The 21,457-nt window shown below is 41.8% G+C and overlaps 1 protein-coding gene across 8 annotated transcripts in view; it reads left to right on the plus strand.

Annotated features, from left to right (window-relative positions):
- The window catches only part of LOC117873546 (serine/threonine-protein kinase Sgk3), a 76,846-nt gene that overhangs the window by 18,676 nt on the left and 36,713 nt on the right, over positions 1-21,457 (plus strand). For 3 of the 8 annotated variants that reach the window (XM_034763024.1, XM_034763029.1, XM_034763028.1), the window contains exons 2-3: positions 14,173-14,266; positions 20,565-20,773. In XM_034763024.1, the coding sequence (XP_034618915.1) occupies positions 20,696-20,773 (78 nt within the window). In that variant the 5' untranslated portion in view covers positions 14,173-14,266; positions 20,565-20,695. Of the gene's footprint in view, positions 1-8,730; positions 8,751-8,774; positions 8,828-8,925; positions 9,156-10,502; positions 10,526-14,172; positions 14,267-20,564; positions 20,774-21,457 lie in introns of those variants that run through there. The other 5 variants (XM_034763030.1, XM_034763026.1, XM_034763025.1 and 2 more) reach the window with 5 other exon arrangements.

Below are 21,457 nucleotides of genomic sequence, written 5' to 3' on the forward strand. Positions count from 1 at the left end.
TCTTACATTTTACTTTTGTAAGGAAGGAATAAGTTTTTTTTCTAGGGTTTTCCCATGCCTAGCCCATTGCTTTCAATGAGCCTGTCTCTCAGTATGCACCGATATATAAACAGATGGTTGCAGATTTTATCATCTCTTTTTCCTGAAAAGATCATTGCCTGTACCCATTGGGAAAAGTTGTCTCTGTGAAAAGCCAGGTGGAAAGAAGTAGAGTATGAAGTACAATCACTTGGCCTTGTAAGAGAATGATTTGGAATATAATGCTCCCTCCTTTTCACGATATGGAAGTTCTGTGGGGAGAAATAGGGTTTGGTGTGTGGAGGTGGTATTAGTAAGAGGAAGACTGAGATCCCAGCCAGCGCCTCTGTTTTCAGGTGGTGAGTGAGGGTTCTGGAGGATGGATTAGGGTGGGATTGGCTGACAAGGGGTAAATTTACCTATTATTGGGAAGGAGAGGATTGAAGATCTCCAAGAGACTGGAGCAAAAGGAGAGAGTGAGCCATGGGGTTATACAGGGTATATTGGAGTGGTCAGAGTGGTGTTGGTTGTCATGCAAGGTGGCTTGGATCAAGTGTGGATGGGTCGGTGGGCAGCCTGTCCTGAACCTTCCTGTTAAGGCAGGGGTTCTCACACTGGGGGTCGGGACCCCTCAGGAGGTTGTGAGGTTCTCACATGGTGGGGGGTTGCAAGCTGTTAGCTTCCACCCCAAACCCCGCTTTGCATCCAGCATTTATAATGGTGTTAAATATATAAAAGAGTGTTTGTTTTTAATATATAAGGGCAGGGGGGGTCGCACTCAGGCTTGTTATGTGAAAGGGGTCACCAGTATAAAAGTTTGAGCACCACTGTTAGCGTATCCATTTGTGACACTTAAATGGACATTTTCAGATAACCGAGACTGGAACATTGCTGCTCTGAGCTGAGGAATGTGGTGATTCAAGGAAAGGGTTTTGGGGGACTGGGCTCCCTGGCCTCTGTGGTGGATATGAGAATGGAGGGGAGAAAAGGAGGATGACTAGAGAGGAGACATAAGCAAAGAGTGCTTATCCAGACCCGGCCTGTTCCCTGGCTCCCAACTCCCACTCCGACCACTAGGCCAGACACCCACGTCCTGGTCCTAACACCTTAACAATATTATTCTGAGTGCCCTGATCTGCTATTTTGGGGGAGTTCCCAAAGGGAGTAATATTGGGCAATTGATGATCTACTTTGAGATTTCTCTCAAGCAGAGTTCTAACTGCTTCACTGTGTACATACACAGTTTGGGATACCTTCAGCATGTGAAACACGGAGCTTTTGTTTTTTCCATCTTTTCTGATCCTACTAATATTTGGAGTGGCTTATGCATAGACTGGGCACAGATTTGGGCTAGCCAGTTGAAGCCCAACCCAGACAAGACTACGGGGACTTATAGGAGGCACTCAAGAAGAAATGTCGGTGACCTATTTGCACCATTAGTTTGTGGGGTTTGTTGGATTCCCCACTTGTTCTTAGATGTCCATGTATCAGTGGTTGCCAAGTGGTGGGGGTTTTTATCTGTGATTTGAGAAAAGGGTTATGCTCTTTCTCTTCAGATGCAGACTTCACCTTGATTACCCATGCCTTTGTCACCAGGAGGATAGATTACGCAACATTTATTCTCTACCTGGGAATGTGCTTTCAAACAAATGAGAAATTGCAGCTAGCATGGGATGCACAACCTTGTTTGTTTAGTCCTGTTACCAAGATGATCTAGCACAATGCTGAATAAACTATAATGGCTACCAGCTGCTTTCCAAGTAGAGTTTTTAAGATGTCAGCCCTAAATAAGAACATAAGAACGGCCGTACTGGGTCAGACCAAAGGTCCATCTAGCCCAGTATCCTGTCTACCGACAGTGGCCAATGCCAGGTGCCCCAGAGGGAGTGAACCTAACACGTAATGATCAAGTGATCTTTCTCCTGCCATCCATCTCCACCCTCTGAGGCTAGGGACACCATTCCTTACCCATTGTTGCTAATAGCCATTAATGGACTTAACCTCCATGAATTTATCCAGTTCTCTTTTAAACGCTGTTATAGTCTTAGCCTTCACAACCTCCTCAGGTAAGGAGTTCCACAAATTGACTGTGTGCTGTGTGAAGAAGAACTTCCTTTTATTTGTTTTAAACCTGCTGCCTATTAATTTCATTTGATGACCCCTAGTTCTTGTATTATGGGAATAAGTAAATAACTTTTTTCCTTATCTACTTTCTCCACATCATTTATAATTTTATATACCTCTATCATATCCCCCCTTAGTCTCCTCTTTTCCAAGCTGAAAAGTCCTAGCCTCTTTAATCTCTCCTCATATGGGACCCTTTCCAAACCCCTAATTGTTTTAGTTGCCTTTCTCTGAACCTTTTCTAGTGCCAGTATATCTTTTTTTGAGATGAGGAGACCACATCTGTACATAGTATTCAAGATGTGGGAGTACCATCAATTTATATAAGGGCAATAATATATTCTCCATCTTATTCTCTATCCCCTTTTTATTGATTCTTAACATCCTGTTTGCTTTTTTGACCGCCTCTGCACACTGCATGGACATCTTCAGAGAACTATCCATGATGACTCCAAGATCTTTTTCCTGATCCGTTGTAGCTAAATTAGCCCCCATCATATTGTATGTATAGTTGGGGTTATTTTTTGCAATGTGCATTACTTTACATTTATCCACATTAAATTTCATTTGCCATTTTGTTGGCTTACTCAGAAAGAAGCTGGTAAATAGGGTATTTCGAGAGGGCCAGAATACTCGCTTCTCATCTTGGTTAATCAGAGCCCTGATTGGTAAGACAAGACTCCCCTGTCTTTCTAGGTTTTTCTGGGGAAGAGCTGGGGTTGGAGACTGAGTCAGTGTGGGAAAGGATAGAATAATATGCTGTTTAAGGGGCTGAAGTGATCTTTGAAAGTCTGTTCTTTTAAGGTGTAACTTGATTTTTTGAGGGGTGGGGTAAATTAATAATTGTGAAACATACTTAGAACGTAGGATAGGTACATCTGCAAAATTCAAAGAAATTTAGAAGCCCTTTGTATCCCATATGTGATGTATCTATAAAACATACTTACACTGAAGATGAGGGTTAACAGGAAAGCTATTGTGCCAAGCATTGAAAGTAACTAACAGATGGGATAATGATTTTGAGACTTCTGGTCATTCAGCCCAAAAAGCAGTGTGCATCCATATAAACTAAAAAATTCAGTTTACACATGTGGGATTTTTTGGTGGTTCTTGTGGTGGAGGTTTTTTTGTCAATATCATAAAATATTAGAAAACATATAGGGAATAATTCTTCACTGAGATGGGGTGGATTATGTCCTAAATCCTCTGCATCCCAAATTTCTGTTTCTAGGATACTCTTAAAAATATATTGCTGACTTTTAGTTCCTCACTGCTGCTCATTTTGATTTTAGCTCAGCCAATAGCAGCAGCCATTTGGGACATATTTAAGAACATTGTCAATAAACATTGTTTTTCCTTCACATTTACTTTGAACAATTACTTCTCACTCTTGCTGGGGTTGGAGACATATCCTGGAAGTATTTTCATTTTTTTTTTCTTGTGTACTGATTTTCATTCTAGCAAAGTGTAAAATAAGGCAAAAACTTGAAAATGGGGCGGTATCCCATAATAGAATATTTTTAATATATTGTAGAGGGTTCATGGGTGGAGGCAGGGATAGCTCAGTGGTTTGAGCATTGGCCTGCTAAACCCAGGGTTGTGAGTTCAATCCTTGAAGGAGCCATTTAGGGAACTGGGGTAAAAAGCTGTCTGGGGATTGGTCCTGCTTTGAGCAGGGGCTTGGACTAGATGACCTCCTAAGGTCCCTTCCAACCCTAATCTTCTAGGATAATATACTCCAGTCATTGTTGGTGTATATTAGAGTATCTATCTATCCAGCACACAAAGACTTTGAGTGAGTCACAGTGGACAAAAGACAAATGTGAATGCTGAAATGTGTAATCCACATTTAAAAGGCAAGTTAAATTTTACATATGTCTTGATCTGTTACACAATCTACAATAAAATATCGTGACTAGACTAAAGTCATAGTGCTCCCTCTCAAAGCTTAATGAATAAAGTTTAAAAATAAAAAAATTAACTGTACAATTCCCAGGAGTGTTGCTGCACAGCATCCTACAATAGATAGCTAAATATTCTACGTAATTCACTTTGGACAAATTTAAATGTAAAGACATGCAAAATGCTAACACTAAGCTGTCTAGCAAATAAGCATAGTTTCAGCATAATGAGAAAGGGTCTACTTAAAATAAGATTGATCCTGCCCTATCTGAGTAGTGAGTAGTTGTGGTGTAAGCTGTGCTAATTCAGAGTGTGGTTCTCCATGCCAATGTGAGCCTTTGGTCCAAAAGGGCCCCCACTTAGGGTAACAAGTGAAGACCAACAATGGACCCAGTGGATAAGGGCCACGTTCTCCAACAGTAGTGAAGGTAGATGAGCCACAATGGTGCATGCGTGGAATGCATACGGCAGAAGAACAACTAGATCTTCATTATGGTCATTCATGCCTTCAGGAACCAACATCATCTGGCAGAAGAGCTCCTGGGAAAGGGGCTGGTGTCTCCCAAAATAAGACCCCTCTACATCTCTCCCTCGCCTCCCAGTTCCAAGGAGGCAGAATAAAATGAAGGGACAACCCACCATGTAGACCATGACAATAGCATCAGGGCTAATGCCCCTGCTATTAGGAAGAGGAGTGGCATGCTGAGCACTCATACAACAGGCACAACCCAAACTCCACTTAGGGAAGATGCAGCCTTGGTGACCCCAACTTTCTGGAAGTCCAAAACAGACCTTACAGGCTTGTTCTGTGTCATCGCATGGAATGTGTTAACACTGAATGACACTGAGTACAGGATAGCTTTTGTCAAAGAACTCACCCAAGATCGTCATCACCGGTGTCAGTAGGCCCATCTGCCACAAAGTGATCAAATTACCATGGAAGGAGTAACCTTCTTCCATTCCAGTGGTCCACTGTGATACTGATAGATTGGTCAACTTGGATATGCAACACCGCTTTTGAATGTATGCTCTTCAGCCATGTTGCCAGGATGGGGGGGACACTCCAGCACACTGTTCTCAAATTCTCCATTGATGTGTAAAGGGGTGCATGTGCCCTGATTCAATGTGGCACTTCCTATGGGGCTGCCCTGCAGATTTGTGGCTTTTCAGGATTAAGCCAGATGTGAGAACTTCACTACACAATGCCTGGTGTGACGCCATTAACTGTGGTCACTCAGGCTGGCACAACAGTCTGCTGTAGACTATGCATTTTTGATTATATATATATATATATCTTGAAAGAGAAGTTAGAGCCTGTTTTTTTCATCACTGCAGTTGGGGGAGCAAGTAGTTTCCAATCCTGTTCAACCCAGTGTCTTTTCTGCCCCTCCCCAGACCAATTGTGTTGTAGTACCAGCCTTCCCTGAGATGAGGCCCCTGTGCTGCAGCTCAGTCCCATGACCCTGTTTTTTGCTACCCAGTAATGATAAACTCCAAAAACTACTGACTAACTAGAAGAGCAGTGCTACTGAACTATTTTATGTCACATAACTCTGTCTAACCCAACTAAATTGGTTGGCAATCTTAAAGGTGTAACAAGTTATTTTAACTGACTTAAAGTCAGCAGTCCTTTCTGGCAAAGGAACTTCGGTTCTTTTTATGCTATCATTCTAATTCTGGAGTACTTGTGGCACCTTAGAGACTAACAAATTTGTTAAATAAATAAATTTTTGTTAGTCTCTAAGGTGCCACAAGTACTCCTGTTCTTTTTGCAGATACAGACCAACACGGCTGCTATTCTGAAACCAATGATAGCACAGTTTGCGTAGGTATTCTTTATGAACATGTGACATGGAACAAAAACCTTTCCAGTTCAGAATAAATGAAAAGCAAACTGTTTCTAAGGAATAGAGTCAAGATACACAGTAATATCCACTTTAAAATAAACACTGAAAAGAGGAAGGGGAAAAAAAAGTTGTTCCATAACTGTTTACTACACTATTTCTAACAAAGGGCACAGAAAGCAGAGAAACTGTGATCTAGTGAGTTGATTTGTAGCTTTTGTGTGCATGCATTTACTTCAGTGTTTTGATTAACGTTTTGTATTTCAACAATGCCAGACTGTGTCTATGTTTTGGATGATTTTTGGATGACTGTCAATGAATGACAGCTTAGTGAAATACTGTCAACAGCCAGATTCAAAAACAGGATCTCACAAATTGACGTATTTGCTATGTACTCAATGATAAGACTGTACTGACTCCAGTTAAAGAAATATCATGTCTAGTCAGGTTAAATAAAGTTGGGTTAAAAACAAGGGATTTAAAAAAAACAAAAACAAAATCGGTCAACAGAAACATTTCTGAGCCTTTCTAAGTTCTGACGGAAACAGTTTTGACTGGCATTTAAATATTTCCCTGAAGTGTTTCTGGAACTCAGATATTGCATCATTCTGTCACACACACTAAACAGAAAGTGAAACCGACTAGATCATTTTCACATCCAAGTCAGGTATAATGTAAAGAGTATACCTTTATAAATTATAAAAAGAGTAACATCTAATTTATTTAACAATCTAGGGTTAGTTTCCTCATCAGTATCCCTTTAGACGGACAAGGTGGGTGAGAGAAATCTTTTATTGGATCAAGTATTTTTGGGGAGAGACCTATTAGAGCTACACAAAGCTTAGTTAGGTCTGGGTCCCTGGTGTCCCTTCAATCATTCATATTAATATTTACTGTTGGAAAGGGTATTTGCCTCTTAAGCTTTGACAATACAACTGTACCTACTTTAACTAAATTGGCTTAGAAACTATATTTAGACACATGTAGACTCTTATTTCAGTTTGTGGCTTAAGTCAATAATCAATGTAGTTAAATTAGTAACAATCCCTACAACTTTCTCATGGAGACAAGGCCTCATTCACTTACGTTGACTACAGGCATGGCTCAGTCCCTTCCTAATTCTTATACCCATTATAGAAATTGTAATTTTTTTCCACTGGTTTTAGCCTGCTGTCTATTAACTTCATGCTCACCTGCATGTTTAGATCTAGCAAACCAAATAAATCAGAATAATAGCATTGCTAAAGTAAAGGTCTGCATTGACTCTGATTTCAAAGCAGACCTACCTTTTGGCCCAGATTCTGCATTCTAATATCCTTATTTATGAGTGACACCTTGAGTTGAGTAGGACAATTTATGAAGTAAAGTGCAACTAATTTTGAGTAGGGTATTGGAACCTGACCCTTAATTTGGGAGGTATAAAAATAGGGTCTGAGCACATTGTCTACAGCCACACAGCTGCTTGTTTGGCAAGGAAGATGTAAAGGACAGGAAACATCTTGCCCTAAACTGGTGCCAGATTTGCACAAAACTCTCTGATCTTCCTGCATTAGTTCTTTATTTCTGCTGTTACAGACGACTTTCATTTAAAGTAATTGATAGGATGGATGATTACCCTACCTGCTATCCTAGATGGTAAGTCACACACTTGTGTAGCTAAATGTGGGTTCGTATACAAAAGCCTGCAACGGGTTAAACTGAAAAAAGTAGTTTTCCATCCCTATTTTTAACCTAGTTGTCTTGGCATTCTAAATAATTAATTTTTTGCCTAACATCTGCTTTATGAGGATTATCACTTAGTAAAATGAGTATCAGTTTAGTCTACAGGCCAGGGGGTAGGCAATCTATGGCACACATGCTAAAGGCAGCATGTGAGCTGATTTTCAGTGGCACTCACACTGCCTGCGTCCTGGCCACCAGTCCAGGGGCCTCTGCATTTTATTTTAATTTTTAAATGAAGCTTCTTAGGTTTTTTTTAAATGTTTATGTATTTTACATATAAAAATAGTTTAGTTATATATTATAGACTTAGAGAAAGAGACCTTCTAAAAACATTAAAATGTATTACTGGCCTGTGAAACCTTAAATTAGAGTGAATAAATGAAGACTGGCATACCACTTCTGAAAGGTTACCAACCCCTGTTGTAGGCTTGTCCCATCTCTTTTCCCTATAGCTCCAGGACCTACGTTTATAGTTTCCTGCTTTTATGCGTGAATGCAACAGTGGCCTACACTAGTGTTCCTATTCTGCCAAGCTGTCCTAACGAGTACCGTTTCCTAGCAGAGCTTTTCTCCCTTTGCTCCACAACGTTGTGGGAAGGCCCTGCTCGTGCTGCTCCTAAGCCACCTGCTCTGGAGCTAGAACAACTTGTACCATAGCGTTCAAAGAGCTGCGCTAGTCCTGGCCTGGCTGGTATAAGCGGGGAGCAGTGTGCGCTGCAAGGTAAAAGCGAGAAGACGCCTGCGGGGAGAGCCTTTCGCTACAGCTGGCACTATAAGGGAAAGTATTGCCCCAGGGGAAACGAGTCACGGGGATGGAGTAGGCCCGGGGCCCATGCCTCGAGGTGGGGGAAAAATGCTACACTGCTGGGCTGGCGGAGGGGGGTGCCTGCTGGGGAAGCAGACGGGAAGAGCTCCAAGGGGCTGGGCTGGGCAGGCTGTGGGTGGGGTAGGTCTGCCCCGCACACCGGGGAGCGGGCAGCTCCCAGGCCGAGCCGAGCCGAGCCAAGCCTGCGCTCTGTGCCCTGCAGAGGGCGGCTGGGCGTCCCTTCTCTTCCCCCACAGCTCTGCCGGCGCGGCGCCACCCCGCCCTCCACCTGGCGGGGCCACCTGGCGCCGCGGGCCCGGATTGGCGGGCTCGCGGTATGTGGGCCGGGAAAGCGGCGGGCTGCTGGGTGCTGCGCTGCCTCCCCGAGGGCCGGGCCCCGCGGGGGAGCCAGGTGCGTGGGGAAGCGCTGGCCTGGCCTGGCCTCGACGCTGTTGCGCCCGGTCGCCCATCGTGCCGCCGCCCAGGGGCGGAGAGGGCGTTAACTCCATCCCCGCCCAGCGCTGTAGTGGCCCGACGGGCTGGCAGCAGCTTGCGCCTGTCCCAGCAGATGCTGCACAGGATGGGGTTCAGCCGGGAGTGGGGACAGCGGCGGGGATCTGTGGTGGCCAGTTTTTCTTGTCCTCGTTAAAACACCACTAATGCGTCTCCGTCTCCGCTCCCTCCGCGGGCGGACAGGCTGGCGATGCATGGCTCGCAATCCGAGTCCGTGTGTCTCGCAGGTGTGTTGGGTTCCGTGGTGCCGACCGGGGCGCTCCTCCCGCACTGGGTTTGCACTGGCTTCACACTCTCGTTTGCGGGTGCGGTGGTGCGCGTTGAGCGCCAGTCAGCTGTCTGGTTTGCCTGTGGTCACAGACAGATCTGCTGTTGCGGAGGCTCTTAACTACGGTTTCTGATCTGCTGTCCCCAGTGGGCGGTGTCTTGTCTCGTTAGGGTTTGGTCCAAGGTCTTTGAAAGGTCTGACTCTGGATAGGGGCTTTTTGCATCTTGAGGTTAGTATTGTTGAGTCTTGGGCCGGATTCTATGTAGGAGTGGGTGATGCTTTTCATTGGGCTCTCGTTCTGGTCCTCTAGTGTCCTGTGATATAGGGAGTGTGAGCTGCTCTGGCTGAGAGAGCACTAACAGCTCAGGACTCTGTTGTGTGATGATCAGAAAGGGGACTGTTCCTCTCATTGCCCTGCAGTCGTTGTTGGAAGAGTTCCAGTGTGTGTACACAACTTGCTTACAGAGCTCTCCAGATGGGCATGCCTAGGGAGAGGAAGCTGAGCACTTTGTCTTGCAAGCTGTGGAGTGCTGTGTCTTTGATACAGCTTTGGGACCAGGGTACAAGAGAGAAGGGTTTTGGAGCCAGGTACTCTGTTTAGGTGCTGCTTTGGGGCTCCCAGGGTTAAGGGGGATGGAGGTAGAAGAGGCGCTCCCTTCCTAAAGTGAAGGAGACATTATTCAGAAAATACTTCAGTTTATCTAGACTTTTTTCCTATTAAGCAGATCAATGTCATTTCTTCACCTTGTAACAAGATGCAATGAATTTCCCAGCCCCTACTGCAAGGTGTTGAGGGCGGGAGTAGGACCTGGCATTGAGTACACTTCTCTTCTGTCAGAGTCCCTGGGATGGGGAAAAGGAGCAGCCACCTTCTGTGTGATGATATAAAACTCTATCTTCAGGAGATTTCTTTGTGTCTTGTACAAAATTGCTTATGGCTGTAAACTGCTCATTTTGTGGAAAAGTTGCAACTATGGAGGGGAACTAACAGTTGTACTGGAGTCAATGTGTTTGAACTCCATTAAGGCTACTTCTAAAACAACAAATACTTTGCATCCTCCCCCCATCCCTTTATGGCATGATATGACTTTGGGTCTCCTGGGGGAATGTAATTTATGTTCATGAATACAAAATTGTAAGGTATTAGTATTTAAAGATTTGCTGCAGTGACACTAGAGTTTTTTTTAATTTATTTTCATACAGATGTTAGGGGAAGCTGGTCAATTCTCTTCCCTACGCCATCCAAAAGATACCCTTCTATTTTCTGGTTCTGAACATGCCATAACTCAATATGGAATGTGGTTTGTCACTCACTTGTCTATTTTTGAGGTTTGTGTTATCGCTTGCTAAACTTATTACAACACACTATTTACCTATGTCTGCAGTTTCAAGACCTTTGTGCTTCTCCCAACAACCACCACACTCCTGGGAATTTCACAGATAAATCACTAGCTCCATTTTTCATGCAGTCAGGTGTTTCATAGCTTTCAGTGAAGATACACTTAACATGATTATACACTGAGATACCTAAATTTGGATTTAGAGGGGCTGTTGTGTTATGCTGACTTTATATGTTTCATATTTAAACTGAAAAAGCCATTTATCCGATAGACTAGAAGAACTCCAATGAAACTGTTCTGGTCTCATGAGTACCTAAACATAGATTTTTGTGTGTGTGTTGTTTTGTTTTTTTTAAATAGTGCTCACCAGAACATTAATCTGATCTTTCAGGTGACTGCTATTTACTACTCTAAATGAGAGAATTTAATAAAATACATCTTAAAAGCTTGTAACAGGAGTTAATAAAAACAAGAAAATTCAAATTTAGAGGAGATCAAATAATTCCCTGTAACTATTTTCTTGAAGATCCTTTTGGAACTAAAGAAGGAATACCATTAACTTTTTAACTGGAACTTTTTTTGTAGGCTTATTACAATCTTAATATTTTCAGTATTTTTATATTAACTTTTTGTGTCTGCATGTTTGTAGTGATTTTCAAAATTGGCTTTTGTATTACTTTAAAAAAAATGCAATATGGAAGACTTGTTAGATCAGTGGTTTTTTTTTTTTTTTTTTTTAAGCTTAATTTGTATGCAGCAGTAAAGGATTGCTATTTTTATTTCTTTGATACTCTCTTTAAAGCTGTATAAATTACCTCAGCTATATCCTGCTTGATGGTAGCCTTAATGTGTGGTGTCTAATTGATGCTTAGCTTCCATAAGCACCTTTCACTATAAATCACAACCGTGCCACATTAGAAATTGTGACACCAACTTGTATTGTAGGCATAGATTGATGCTTTCTATATCCTTAGATTTTTTTTTTTTTAAAGACATCTATTATGACCTTATTCTCTGAGGAAAGACTGTTGAGTCACCATTTCCCTGTAGACATTTGGATCAGTGCAGAGTGGGTGTAAAACACTATCATTCTGAGTTTGGTAATACTTTGCACTGGTGTAACTACCCAAAGGGTTGGGTATGGGTGAATTGGGCCCACAGTATTGTGTTGCTGTAAGTTTCTTAATGCTCTTCTTGGTTTGCCTTCAAATCTGTTCTACTTAACTATGTTACAGCTATAACAAAATTCCAAGAATGTATCGGTCCCAGGATATTAGAGTTACAAGGTGGGTGAGGTAATATCTTTTGGGCCAACTTCTATTGGATAGAGAGACAAGCTTTCTCAAATATATTACCTCACCCCTTGTCACTGTTGGAATTTGGCAGTATTAACTGTTCCATTGACTTCTGCAGAATTAGGGATATCTAAATTTGAAGAGTCTGCTTAGATTTGATGCTGCATATCCTATCAGCTTTTTGTTCTGGAGATGTTCCATTTTCTAGATCTCTTACCCTGTTGGTTATGAAATTTTGGTGTATACTTTTATAGAGCTCTTTACAAATATTGCAACACCCTCCTTAAATATGTCAGTATTCTCAATGGTCTAGGAGGTATACCTGGTTCTGCCTCAGCACTAAACTAGATGACCTGACTTATCTTCCAGCCCTACATTCTATGATTTTAAAGATGGGAACTGGAGACAAAGTAGTAAAGTGACTTGTCCAAATACACACACACAGCCAGTAACCCAACCAGAATTGGAGTTTACGATGATCTGACTCCCACTCCCATATTCATTACGCTAGACTATCCTGCCTCTCCAAATTATGTGACTGGATGTATGTTAATGGAGTCAAAAAGGGGATAACAACCCTCTGGTTGATGTTTACAGAAGCCTGACTGCCTGCTGAAGCAAAATTGGACTCCCTACAAGTGGTTGAAGCAAAGGAAGTGGGATAGGCTTTATCGTAAGATCTGTCAGAAGCAGCTCAAGGCACTATGGCCAAAACTTTAAATCCATATTTATGAGCTTGTCCTTAGGCACCCAAATTTTGAAAATTTTTGCCTAAATTAATTGGAGCTGCTACACAGGAAGGTTGAGGAAGCAATCCAGAAAACATAAGTGTTGGCATATGACCAGTGCAAGTGGACTTTACTGCCTGTAGTTCATCACTAATTTAATGCATTTACAGTTGTTGTATCCCTTCGTCCAGATTCTCTGGATATGGCTAGAGATTAATCATTAAGGACTAAATATGGGTAAATAAGTCTTTACTAACAATTCTAGAGGGCTGCTCTTAAGGCAGATCTAGGAGCTTGCTGAATACATGCTCAGTTGTTAGTAATGATCCACACTACAGTCATTCAACAGTGGTGGAGCCTATAGTTCATTCTGTCTTGCAATAAACAAGAATCCTGACAGATCCAACCTGAGATACAAATGTTGAAATTTCACATGTAACAGTTAGTGGTTGTCCCAGGACAGATAAAATAAGTGTTGCTGTCCTAGGGGAGGCATACTTTTCAGTGGGATTATAAGTAGAAAATGTCTCCCTTATTCTTTCTACCCAGTGAAACTGAGGTAGGGGATGCAAAGTAGGCAATTATCCCCTATTCCTGTTCCTCTTCATTCTTCTTTAACTTTTCTCACTCACCTCTGTCCTCTTCCTTTCTCCTAGGGAGAATAACAAAAGAGTTACATTTCACCTTGACCAGATTATTGCAGAGTGACCGGTGGTGGTGGTGGTGGGGTGGGGTGGAGGCGGGGGGGGGGGTTGTTTTTACAGCAGCAGTTTACAGGTTAAGGGGTGGAGGAGGAACACAATTCACACTCTTCTTTTTTCCAGTTTGACAGCAGTTTGTCTTCATTCAGTTTTATCATTTTGCAGAAGGCCAATGTTGCACTTCCTGTCTTATGAACTAGCATTGCTTTCATCATCTCTTATCTGAAGGAGCTCCAAGTGCAAGCTGTTCTCTAGGGTATTTACCACTAATGGGAGCAGAACTGAAATGGCAACCAGCAGGAATGCGTGAAGAGCTGAGGAGGGGTGGGCCCGGGCATGTAGGGAAGTGCTCTGCACTCTCCTTTGCTAGACAGATTTTTGTAAACATCAGCAGGAGAGTTGAAAACACTCTTTAAAACTTACAAAAAGGTCCATAAAATGAAAATGCACATGGTATTAAAGGGTGGTCTGTTTGAAACCTGAATTATTTTGAAGTTAGTCATTCAACAAATCCAAGCGGACTTGGGTCCCTTTTGAAATTCAGGTAACTTTGTTAGGGTTAAAAGTAACAGAGGGTCCTGTGGCACCTTTGAGACTAACAGAAAAGTCTTTTCTGTTAGTCTCAAAGGTGCCACAGGACCCTCTGTTACTTTTTACAGATTCAGACTAACATGGCTACCCCTCTGATATTTGTTAGGGTTTAGGCTAGCGATGGATAAATTTAATATACTTTTTAAGTCTCATGATCCTCTGACAGTCCCTGTCTCTCTTCTTTCTGTGATTATCCTATCTTGATGTACTGAAACTGATACTATGGCCTAATTTAAAGAGAGAACATTAAACCTATTTTTAACTCTTAACCATGACAAATAATTGAAATATCTCCTATTTATCCAGCATTATTTCTTGCAGGTCCCTCCTGCACCAGAATCCGTCTCAGCTGGAGCTTCCAGATTTCACTTGTGACCCAGCCCTGGATTTGGACCTAGCTTTCCAGAGGTGAAAGGTTAGTGTAGCCACCCAAATGTCTTTCTCCTTGTGGTCATTTGTTTATATTGCCTCTTAAAAGGTACATGCCAGATTCTTTTCCTGCTGACTCTCTTTTCCAAATAAATTTGGAAAAATCCTCTTATTTTCACCTGCCCTCCCACTCCTTTTGCCCGCTCCACCTCCCTGTCTGCTTCCTCCTATTGCTCAAAGTGCTGAAAGGAAGATGGTACCCTTCCTTTACAGTGTGGGAACACCAGCAGCATTGTTGTCAGTGGAGCTTTGGGCATACTGTTTGGTTATTAATTTCAGTGCTACAGCCGGCATGGGAAGTACACACAAACTGTCTAATCTAGTTTTAGCTTTTGAGGGACAGGGACATTTTTTCTTGCAGTGTGTCTGTACAGCATCCTGCACAATGGGACTGGGATCCTGATTTGGGCCCTCTGGGTGCTGTTGTAAGTTAAAATAGTTAGACTAAAATGTTTCTCTCTTATTAGATACAAAACTTGAGAGGCCTTTCATAGTACAGTTTGGGCCAAGTTTCCAATCACCAAGGAAAAGTATTAGAATAGGAGGGGGCTGGCTTTCACCCACTTTTTATTTACAGGGCTTTTTGGGGATGCTTAGAATATCACCCAGCTACTCTTCAGAGGGGAGTTGTCCATGGTGAAGGATTAAAGTCAGCAGGAGGGTCATTGGGAAGGGGGCATTGGTGATACTTTTTTAATTCCTCTCTCCAAAAGTGCAAGCAGCTAGCCATGGTTGACAAGTGGTTAGGACCTTGCTTATGCAACCATATTTGGACATTAAAACTTCACTAGTTACTATCCTCTCACAAATCTTCCAGTTTTAAGGAAGTTTATCAAGAAGGTCGAGATGAGCCAACTTCAGCGGTAGATTGAAAAGACTTCTTGGATTCCTGTCGGTCAGGATTCAGATCCTAATATGGAATTGAAATTGTGTGGATGTACTGATAGTGATCCATCTTGCTCAGTTTTTATAATAGGTCACTTGAGGAGATTTTCAAATATATTGTACTGCAATGTTGTATATGTATGGGGATAGTCAGATGTGTGTCTGCTTTTTGTAACAGCCATGTTCTATTCTCCTGGCATTCACAGTTCCTGAGAGAGACAGGGATCTGGATAAAATTGAAATGTCTATATCAGGGGTCAGCAACCTTTCAGAAGTGGTGTGCCGAGTCTTCATTTATTCACTCTAATTTAAGGTTTTGCATGCCAGTAATACAGTTAGACCTTCTAAAAATGTTACTTTCTATAAGTCTATAATATATAACTAAACTATTGTTGTATGTAAAGTAAATAAGGTTCTTAAAATGTTTAAGAAGCTTAATTTAAAATTCAGTTAAAATGCAAAGCCCCCTGGACGGGTGGCCAGGACCCGGGCAGTGTGAGTGCCACTGAAAATCAGCTCGCATGCTGCCTTTGGCACACGTGCCATAGGTTGCCTACCCCTGGGCTATATAGTTAACCCAGAAAAGAACGAAAGGCATGCTTTTTGGTAAAAGACAACGGTAGTGGACAAACGGGTGTCTCACTATCTAACAAGTGTGCATTCTTGCGTTTTGTCAGAATGATTCATGGATCGGTTGCTGCTCTTGTGACAGATCTAGGTATTTGCTTTTGATGTTTTTTCATCTAAAACTGCCAAGGAGACTGCCCCATTCTTTTCTAATGCAAACCTCACAACAGAGAGCTGTGCAAATAACTGACTATTTTCATTTCACTGGCAGTTCCTTAAATTTTTTTTTTTTTTTTTTTTTTTTTTTTTAAAAGTTCAGGTTGTTTAATCAAACTTTTTGGGGATTTTCAGCAGGGAAAAAACAGAGTAATTTTCATTCAGGTCAAACTAAACTTCATTTCAGTTTTGGGCATTTAACCTTGTTTTGTTTTAGCAAAGAAAATGAAGGGCTAGATTCACAAAACGGGGAGCGGGAGGGAGTGCCATCACCTATAACCTTTATCCTGGAGCACTTACCCAAGATATTGAAGGCCTGGGTTTGAATCCTTGCTCTGACCATCAGGCTATAGGGCATTTATCCATGGATTGTTCTCAGTCTCTCCTTTTGAAGCTGTTCCTCTATGTATAAATTAATTAAATTGTCACTGGAGCAGGGATTGGAACCTAGATGTTCCCCCTCCCAAAGGGGAGTCCTAAACAGAGGGCTGTAAGTCATATTCTCGGTCTCTGGTCCAATGACTCTTTCACTATTTTATACAAAGTGAAACAGCTTCAACAGAAGAAACTCTGAGATTTCCCCCACGTTGGAATACACTGTAGCCCGGTGGTTAGGGCAATCACCTACAAAGTGAGAACCTGGGTTCAAGTCCCTGCACCAGAAGGGATTTAAACCTGGGTCTCCCAGTCCCTTAACCACTGGGCTAAAGTTTTATAAGGGGGAACTGCCACTTCCTCTAAACTTTTTTCATTTAAACCAAAACAGTTTGCTGAAATCAACACTAGTTCACAAAACATTCAGTCAACTCAAATCTGTATTTTTCGGTGAAAAATGTTCTGTGGAAAAGCTTTGCCCATCTGTGTGCAAATGTCTTCTGCACCTTTCTCCCTTCCAGCCTGTGGGAGCTTCAGTTGATGCTGAAGGTCTCTTGGCTGCTGTGAGTTGCCAGATGTGGATTCCTATGTACACTTGGGTGCAATTCAAGGTGTATGGTCTGGTTGTCAGACTTTTGTCTTTTCCCTCTACCTGTCATGGGAGTTGAGGCCAGCAGGAAGGCACTTGTTTCTAATAGGGGAGCACACTATTAGCAGTGGTAGAGCTTTCTCAGCTCCTATTTAAAATTCACTCCTCTCTGGTGGTCTGCCTGAGTCTACAAAAGCCTTAAAGGCACACTGCAATGCTTGTCTGGTATGATTGTGTTTTGTCTTTTTTAATGAGTGATACATCTAACCTGTGATCCTTATTGAATTACCTAGTTGCCATGGTGCTAGGCACTGTTGAAATTAGCAAATAAACCTGCTGATCTGCAGTGTTGTAGGGGTGGAGGAATCAAGAAAAACTGAAAAACCTTTTTGAAATGAAGTTCTTATGTATGTTACAGTTGAGGAGTTACCATGATAGTTGAGTGCTGCTGGTGAATAGAAACTGCATGAAGGCTTTCAACTTCTGGAGTTTCATAGGCAAGGTGCAATTGCTCTTTCCAATTTTACCACCTAATTTTAATGTTGTTTTGCAACGCTATTGTAAGTGTAGTCTCCTCAGGGAAACAAACGCAAGCTGCATCATGCAAAGCTTCAAGCAACTTGCAGTATAAATATTTTTATTGTTTGCTGTTCTTTGAAGTCTTCAATAGCTGCTCATTCTTTTCTACCAGATCAAGATGAGTAAATTCATCCTGTATCAAACTTGGTGACTCTTCTCTTGGACTTTCTACATTTGAGAATGAGCTATATATCAAATCTGTGCAGTACTGCTCTCTGGACTATGACTTCTTATAATCCATGCCTTTTCTTCAGTAGTACTGCAACTCTTAGTGTCCTGTCATTCTGCTATGGCTTTGAAATCTAAAGAATGTGAGAGGGATGGCCTGTATCTTTACCTTACATGCCCTAAGTGGAATTGACATGAGGGTGAATGCAAAAATTCCAGGAACATTGTAGGATTAGACACAGTGTCCATTTGTGAGAGGTTGACAGTGCTCAGAGGATGGTGTTAATGAGGGAAGGAAAGACAGAAAAAGCTTGCTGTTCTAATATGCGACGTGATGGCCAGGAAAATAAGTAAGTAAACAATATGAGCAAATGCAGTATATGTGTAACTACTAGCTCCATAAATGGGCATAAATGTTTTGTAAATCATATACCTAGTATAAAACATGACTGAAAATATTATACCACTTTCATTGACTTTAGGGGCCTTCTGTACCAAATAATACATATTTGGGGTAATGGGGAAGGACTGCAGTATAATATTTAACTGCAACATTTTTAGTTTATTTTTTAAACTAGGTGTGGGGAGTAAGGGAGCACACTTCTTACAGGTTATGCACCCAAATATAATTTTATAAAAGAGTAATTATGGTTTACAGTATAACACGGCTTTTTAACAGTGGCTCATCAAAGGTACATGTGGCTGATTTGGTGTGTAGAAGATAATGTAATTCGAATATGTAACTTATTAACATATCTGAATTAAACTTGGAAACTATTACTCTGATGTGAGTTACCAGTAAGTATGGGAAAGTCAAACATTAAGGCAAATGGGAGTCAAATTTTTAAAACAAAATTTGACTGAATAAATGGCTGCTTAGTGAATGATCTTGATTTCACTGTGATTATAGCTGTTTCTGCATTTTTAATAATTTCACCATGTTAATATTTCTTTTATTTAATTGTAAATTATAATTAATGATCAAGTTCCTCAAATCTGAGGAGAAACTAGAGGAGATTTGGAAGAGATCAAGGTGATTGGATTTTGAGCATAAGAAGAAAACCAGACTCATCTAAGATTTATTAGCTGAATATTAAAAAAAACAAATCTCTTCAATTGGATACCAGGGGCTTTGTCACTTCTGCCAACACAAACATGGGTGTCTCTAACAGCAGAATTGCATCAAATTATTTGGTGGGTGGTTGTGTTTTTTTTTTTTTTTTTAATTCTTGCCCTGAAATATGCAGTTCATATTCAACTTCCCTATTTTGAGAAAATGGCAGTTAAAATTTGAGCTTTTCACTCCCGAAAGCTTTCTCCCTGTCGAGTTAGATATGAAACAAGCTAGATATTTAATATTTTAGTGTTACCTTTTTTTAGGATTGAACTGTACTTGGTTTAAAAACAAAACAAAAAAACTGAAATATCCATACATTCCTGAACAGGAGTTCTTTTGTTAAATTTGAGCATCTATTTATGGTCCTCTGGTGTGTTACTTAAAAGTTCATATTTGTATTGTGGCAACATTTAGAGGCCTCAGTTGAGGATTAGTTTCCTTTGTGCTAGACACACACACAACAACAAAAATTGTCCCTGCCCCAGAGATGGTGAGTGAAAGAGGACACCATTAACTTGAAATCTAAACTTCAGAAAACCAGTTAAATACTAACCTGGCCCCGGCCTATTTTGGTAGGTATACTTTTTCATTTTCTTGCCTTTTAAAATGTCCCCCTTCCCTATTGCTGTGTTGAAAGGCCTAAATGAAGAGAGGTTGACTAACAGTCTGTACAGGGGAAATGATGAAACTCTCTAGACAATGTGCTGTCAAAAGCACAAAGTAAGCAAAACTGGGGGAAGTCTCCTTAATCTGTGAGTTACTCAGGGCCGGCTCCAGGCACCAGCCCACCAAGCTTGTGCTTGGGGCAGCACCTGGAGGGGGGCGGCGCGGCGCTCCGGCCCCCGGGGAGAGCGGGGCCACGGCCGGGCTCGCCGCCCTCCCCCCGGTGCTCTGGCTGCCCTCCCCCCGGCGAGCCCTGGCTGGGGCTCGTCGCCCTGCCCCCTGCGCTCTGGCTGCCGGGGGGAGAGTGGAGCCCCCGCCGGGGCTCGCTGCCCTCCCCCCGGCCACCGCGGGGAGAGCGGAGCCCCCACTGGGGCTCGCTGCCCTCCCCCTGGGGCTCCGGCCGCCCTTCCCGTAGGGGGTGGGGGTAGGGGGTGGCCAGCGGCTTTTTTGCCTGGGGCGGCAAAAAAGCCAGAGCCGGCCCTGGAGTTACTGTCGTCATATGCTTCACTTGTAACAAAAGACAGAAGTGACGTTTTAAAATTAACTCTGTCCCTTTAAACTTGATTTGAAAGATTTTTCTCATATGATCTTTCCTTAAATATACTCTGTGTGTTCTGACAGGAATGCAGTGCCTTGAGGTACAGACTTGAACATCTGAAGATATTTAGAAATAATCTTGAATAAATTATTTCTACCTCAATACAGCTCTTATGGCTGAGTAAAACTAACTTGACTCTGATGTTAATTATCTGCCTGTCGCCTTGTTGTCCCAAATTGTGCATTACATGCTGTGGCCCTGATCCTGCAAGCTAGTTTTTGCAGCGGGGCCTTGAACCCTTGCAGAGCCCCCTTTGAAGTCAATGGGGCTCTGTAAAGGGGCAAAAGCCCACCAGCATGGAACATCTTGTAGGATCAGCGTTTGAGTGTCTGTTGCAGAGATGAGTAGTGTCTGTTGTCCCCACTGGCCAAAGGCCCCAATCAGGATCAGGCACTTTTGCACTATGTACTGTATATCTGCATAGGAAGTTATAATTCCTGCCCAGAGAAGGAGCTCACAGACTAATTCTAACCATGCAAATGAGCAATGTTTCTGTTTTAATCTTACCTTTTTAATTACATTTTAAGGTTGCATGATGGAATTTAAATTTTCCCAAGAAAAGCTTCACATTTTGGATCAGTATCGCTGAGATTGTCTTCTGTTTGCTATACACTGAGTGGAGTCTCTTGACACAAACTTGGCCAAAGAATACATAAAAATGGATCTCAAAGAAAGCTGCCCAAGTGTTAGCATTCCCAGCTCTGATGAACATAGAGAGAAGAAAAAGAGGTTTACTGTAAGTATGTTAGCATTTCTCTAGACAGACTACTTGTTACTTATGTGCTTTGTTTTGTACATTAGCACACATCTTAAATATTTGACTATTATTGTGCTCACCACATACTGATGACAGAAATTAGTGTTTGCTCAAGTGCAAATGATATGTACTGGACATAATGAACAAAATGCTTTACACAATGAATCTTCAAGGGAAATAGGATATTTATTCTAGAGTTTGTCACTTTTTGTAGATATAGTTCTGGTTTACAAATTCTTGATACCCCTTTAAACAAAACTGCAGATTTTTTTTTTCATATTTGGCATTTAGTGTATAAATGTGGGGGGATTTTTTTTTTTTTTGCCCTAGCATATCCGATCCAAATGTTGCCATATCTTTTCTGTGAAAAACATAAAATCCCAAAGAGTGAAGTGTACTTTAAAAAAAAAAAAAAAAAAAAAAGCGAGCTCCTGAGTATACACACTCTACATTTATTTTACATCTTTACAGTTTTTCTTAATGGTTTTTATACGTTTTTTAAAGGAAACTCATCACTTATTACACTCCCTCCCTCTCCCATATATTTTCTCTGACTCTTATGCCCTTGGAAGTTTCCCTCCCCTCATTTTGTTTCCTTTTGGCCTCCTGATAGACATATTTTGTACATCATGCAGGCTTTTTTTTTTTAAATCTGGTGGCAGG

Source organism: Trachemys scripta, chromosome 2, assembly GCF_013100865.1.
Source record: "Trachemys scripta elegans isolate TJP31775 chromosome 2, CAS_Tse_1.0, whole genome shotgun sequence".
Lineage (NCBI taxonomy): Eukaryota > Metazoa > Chordata > Testudines > Emydidae > Trachemys > Trachemys scripta.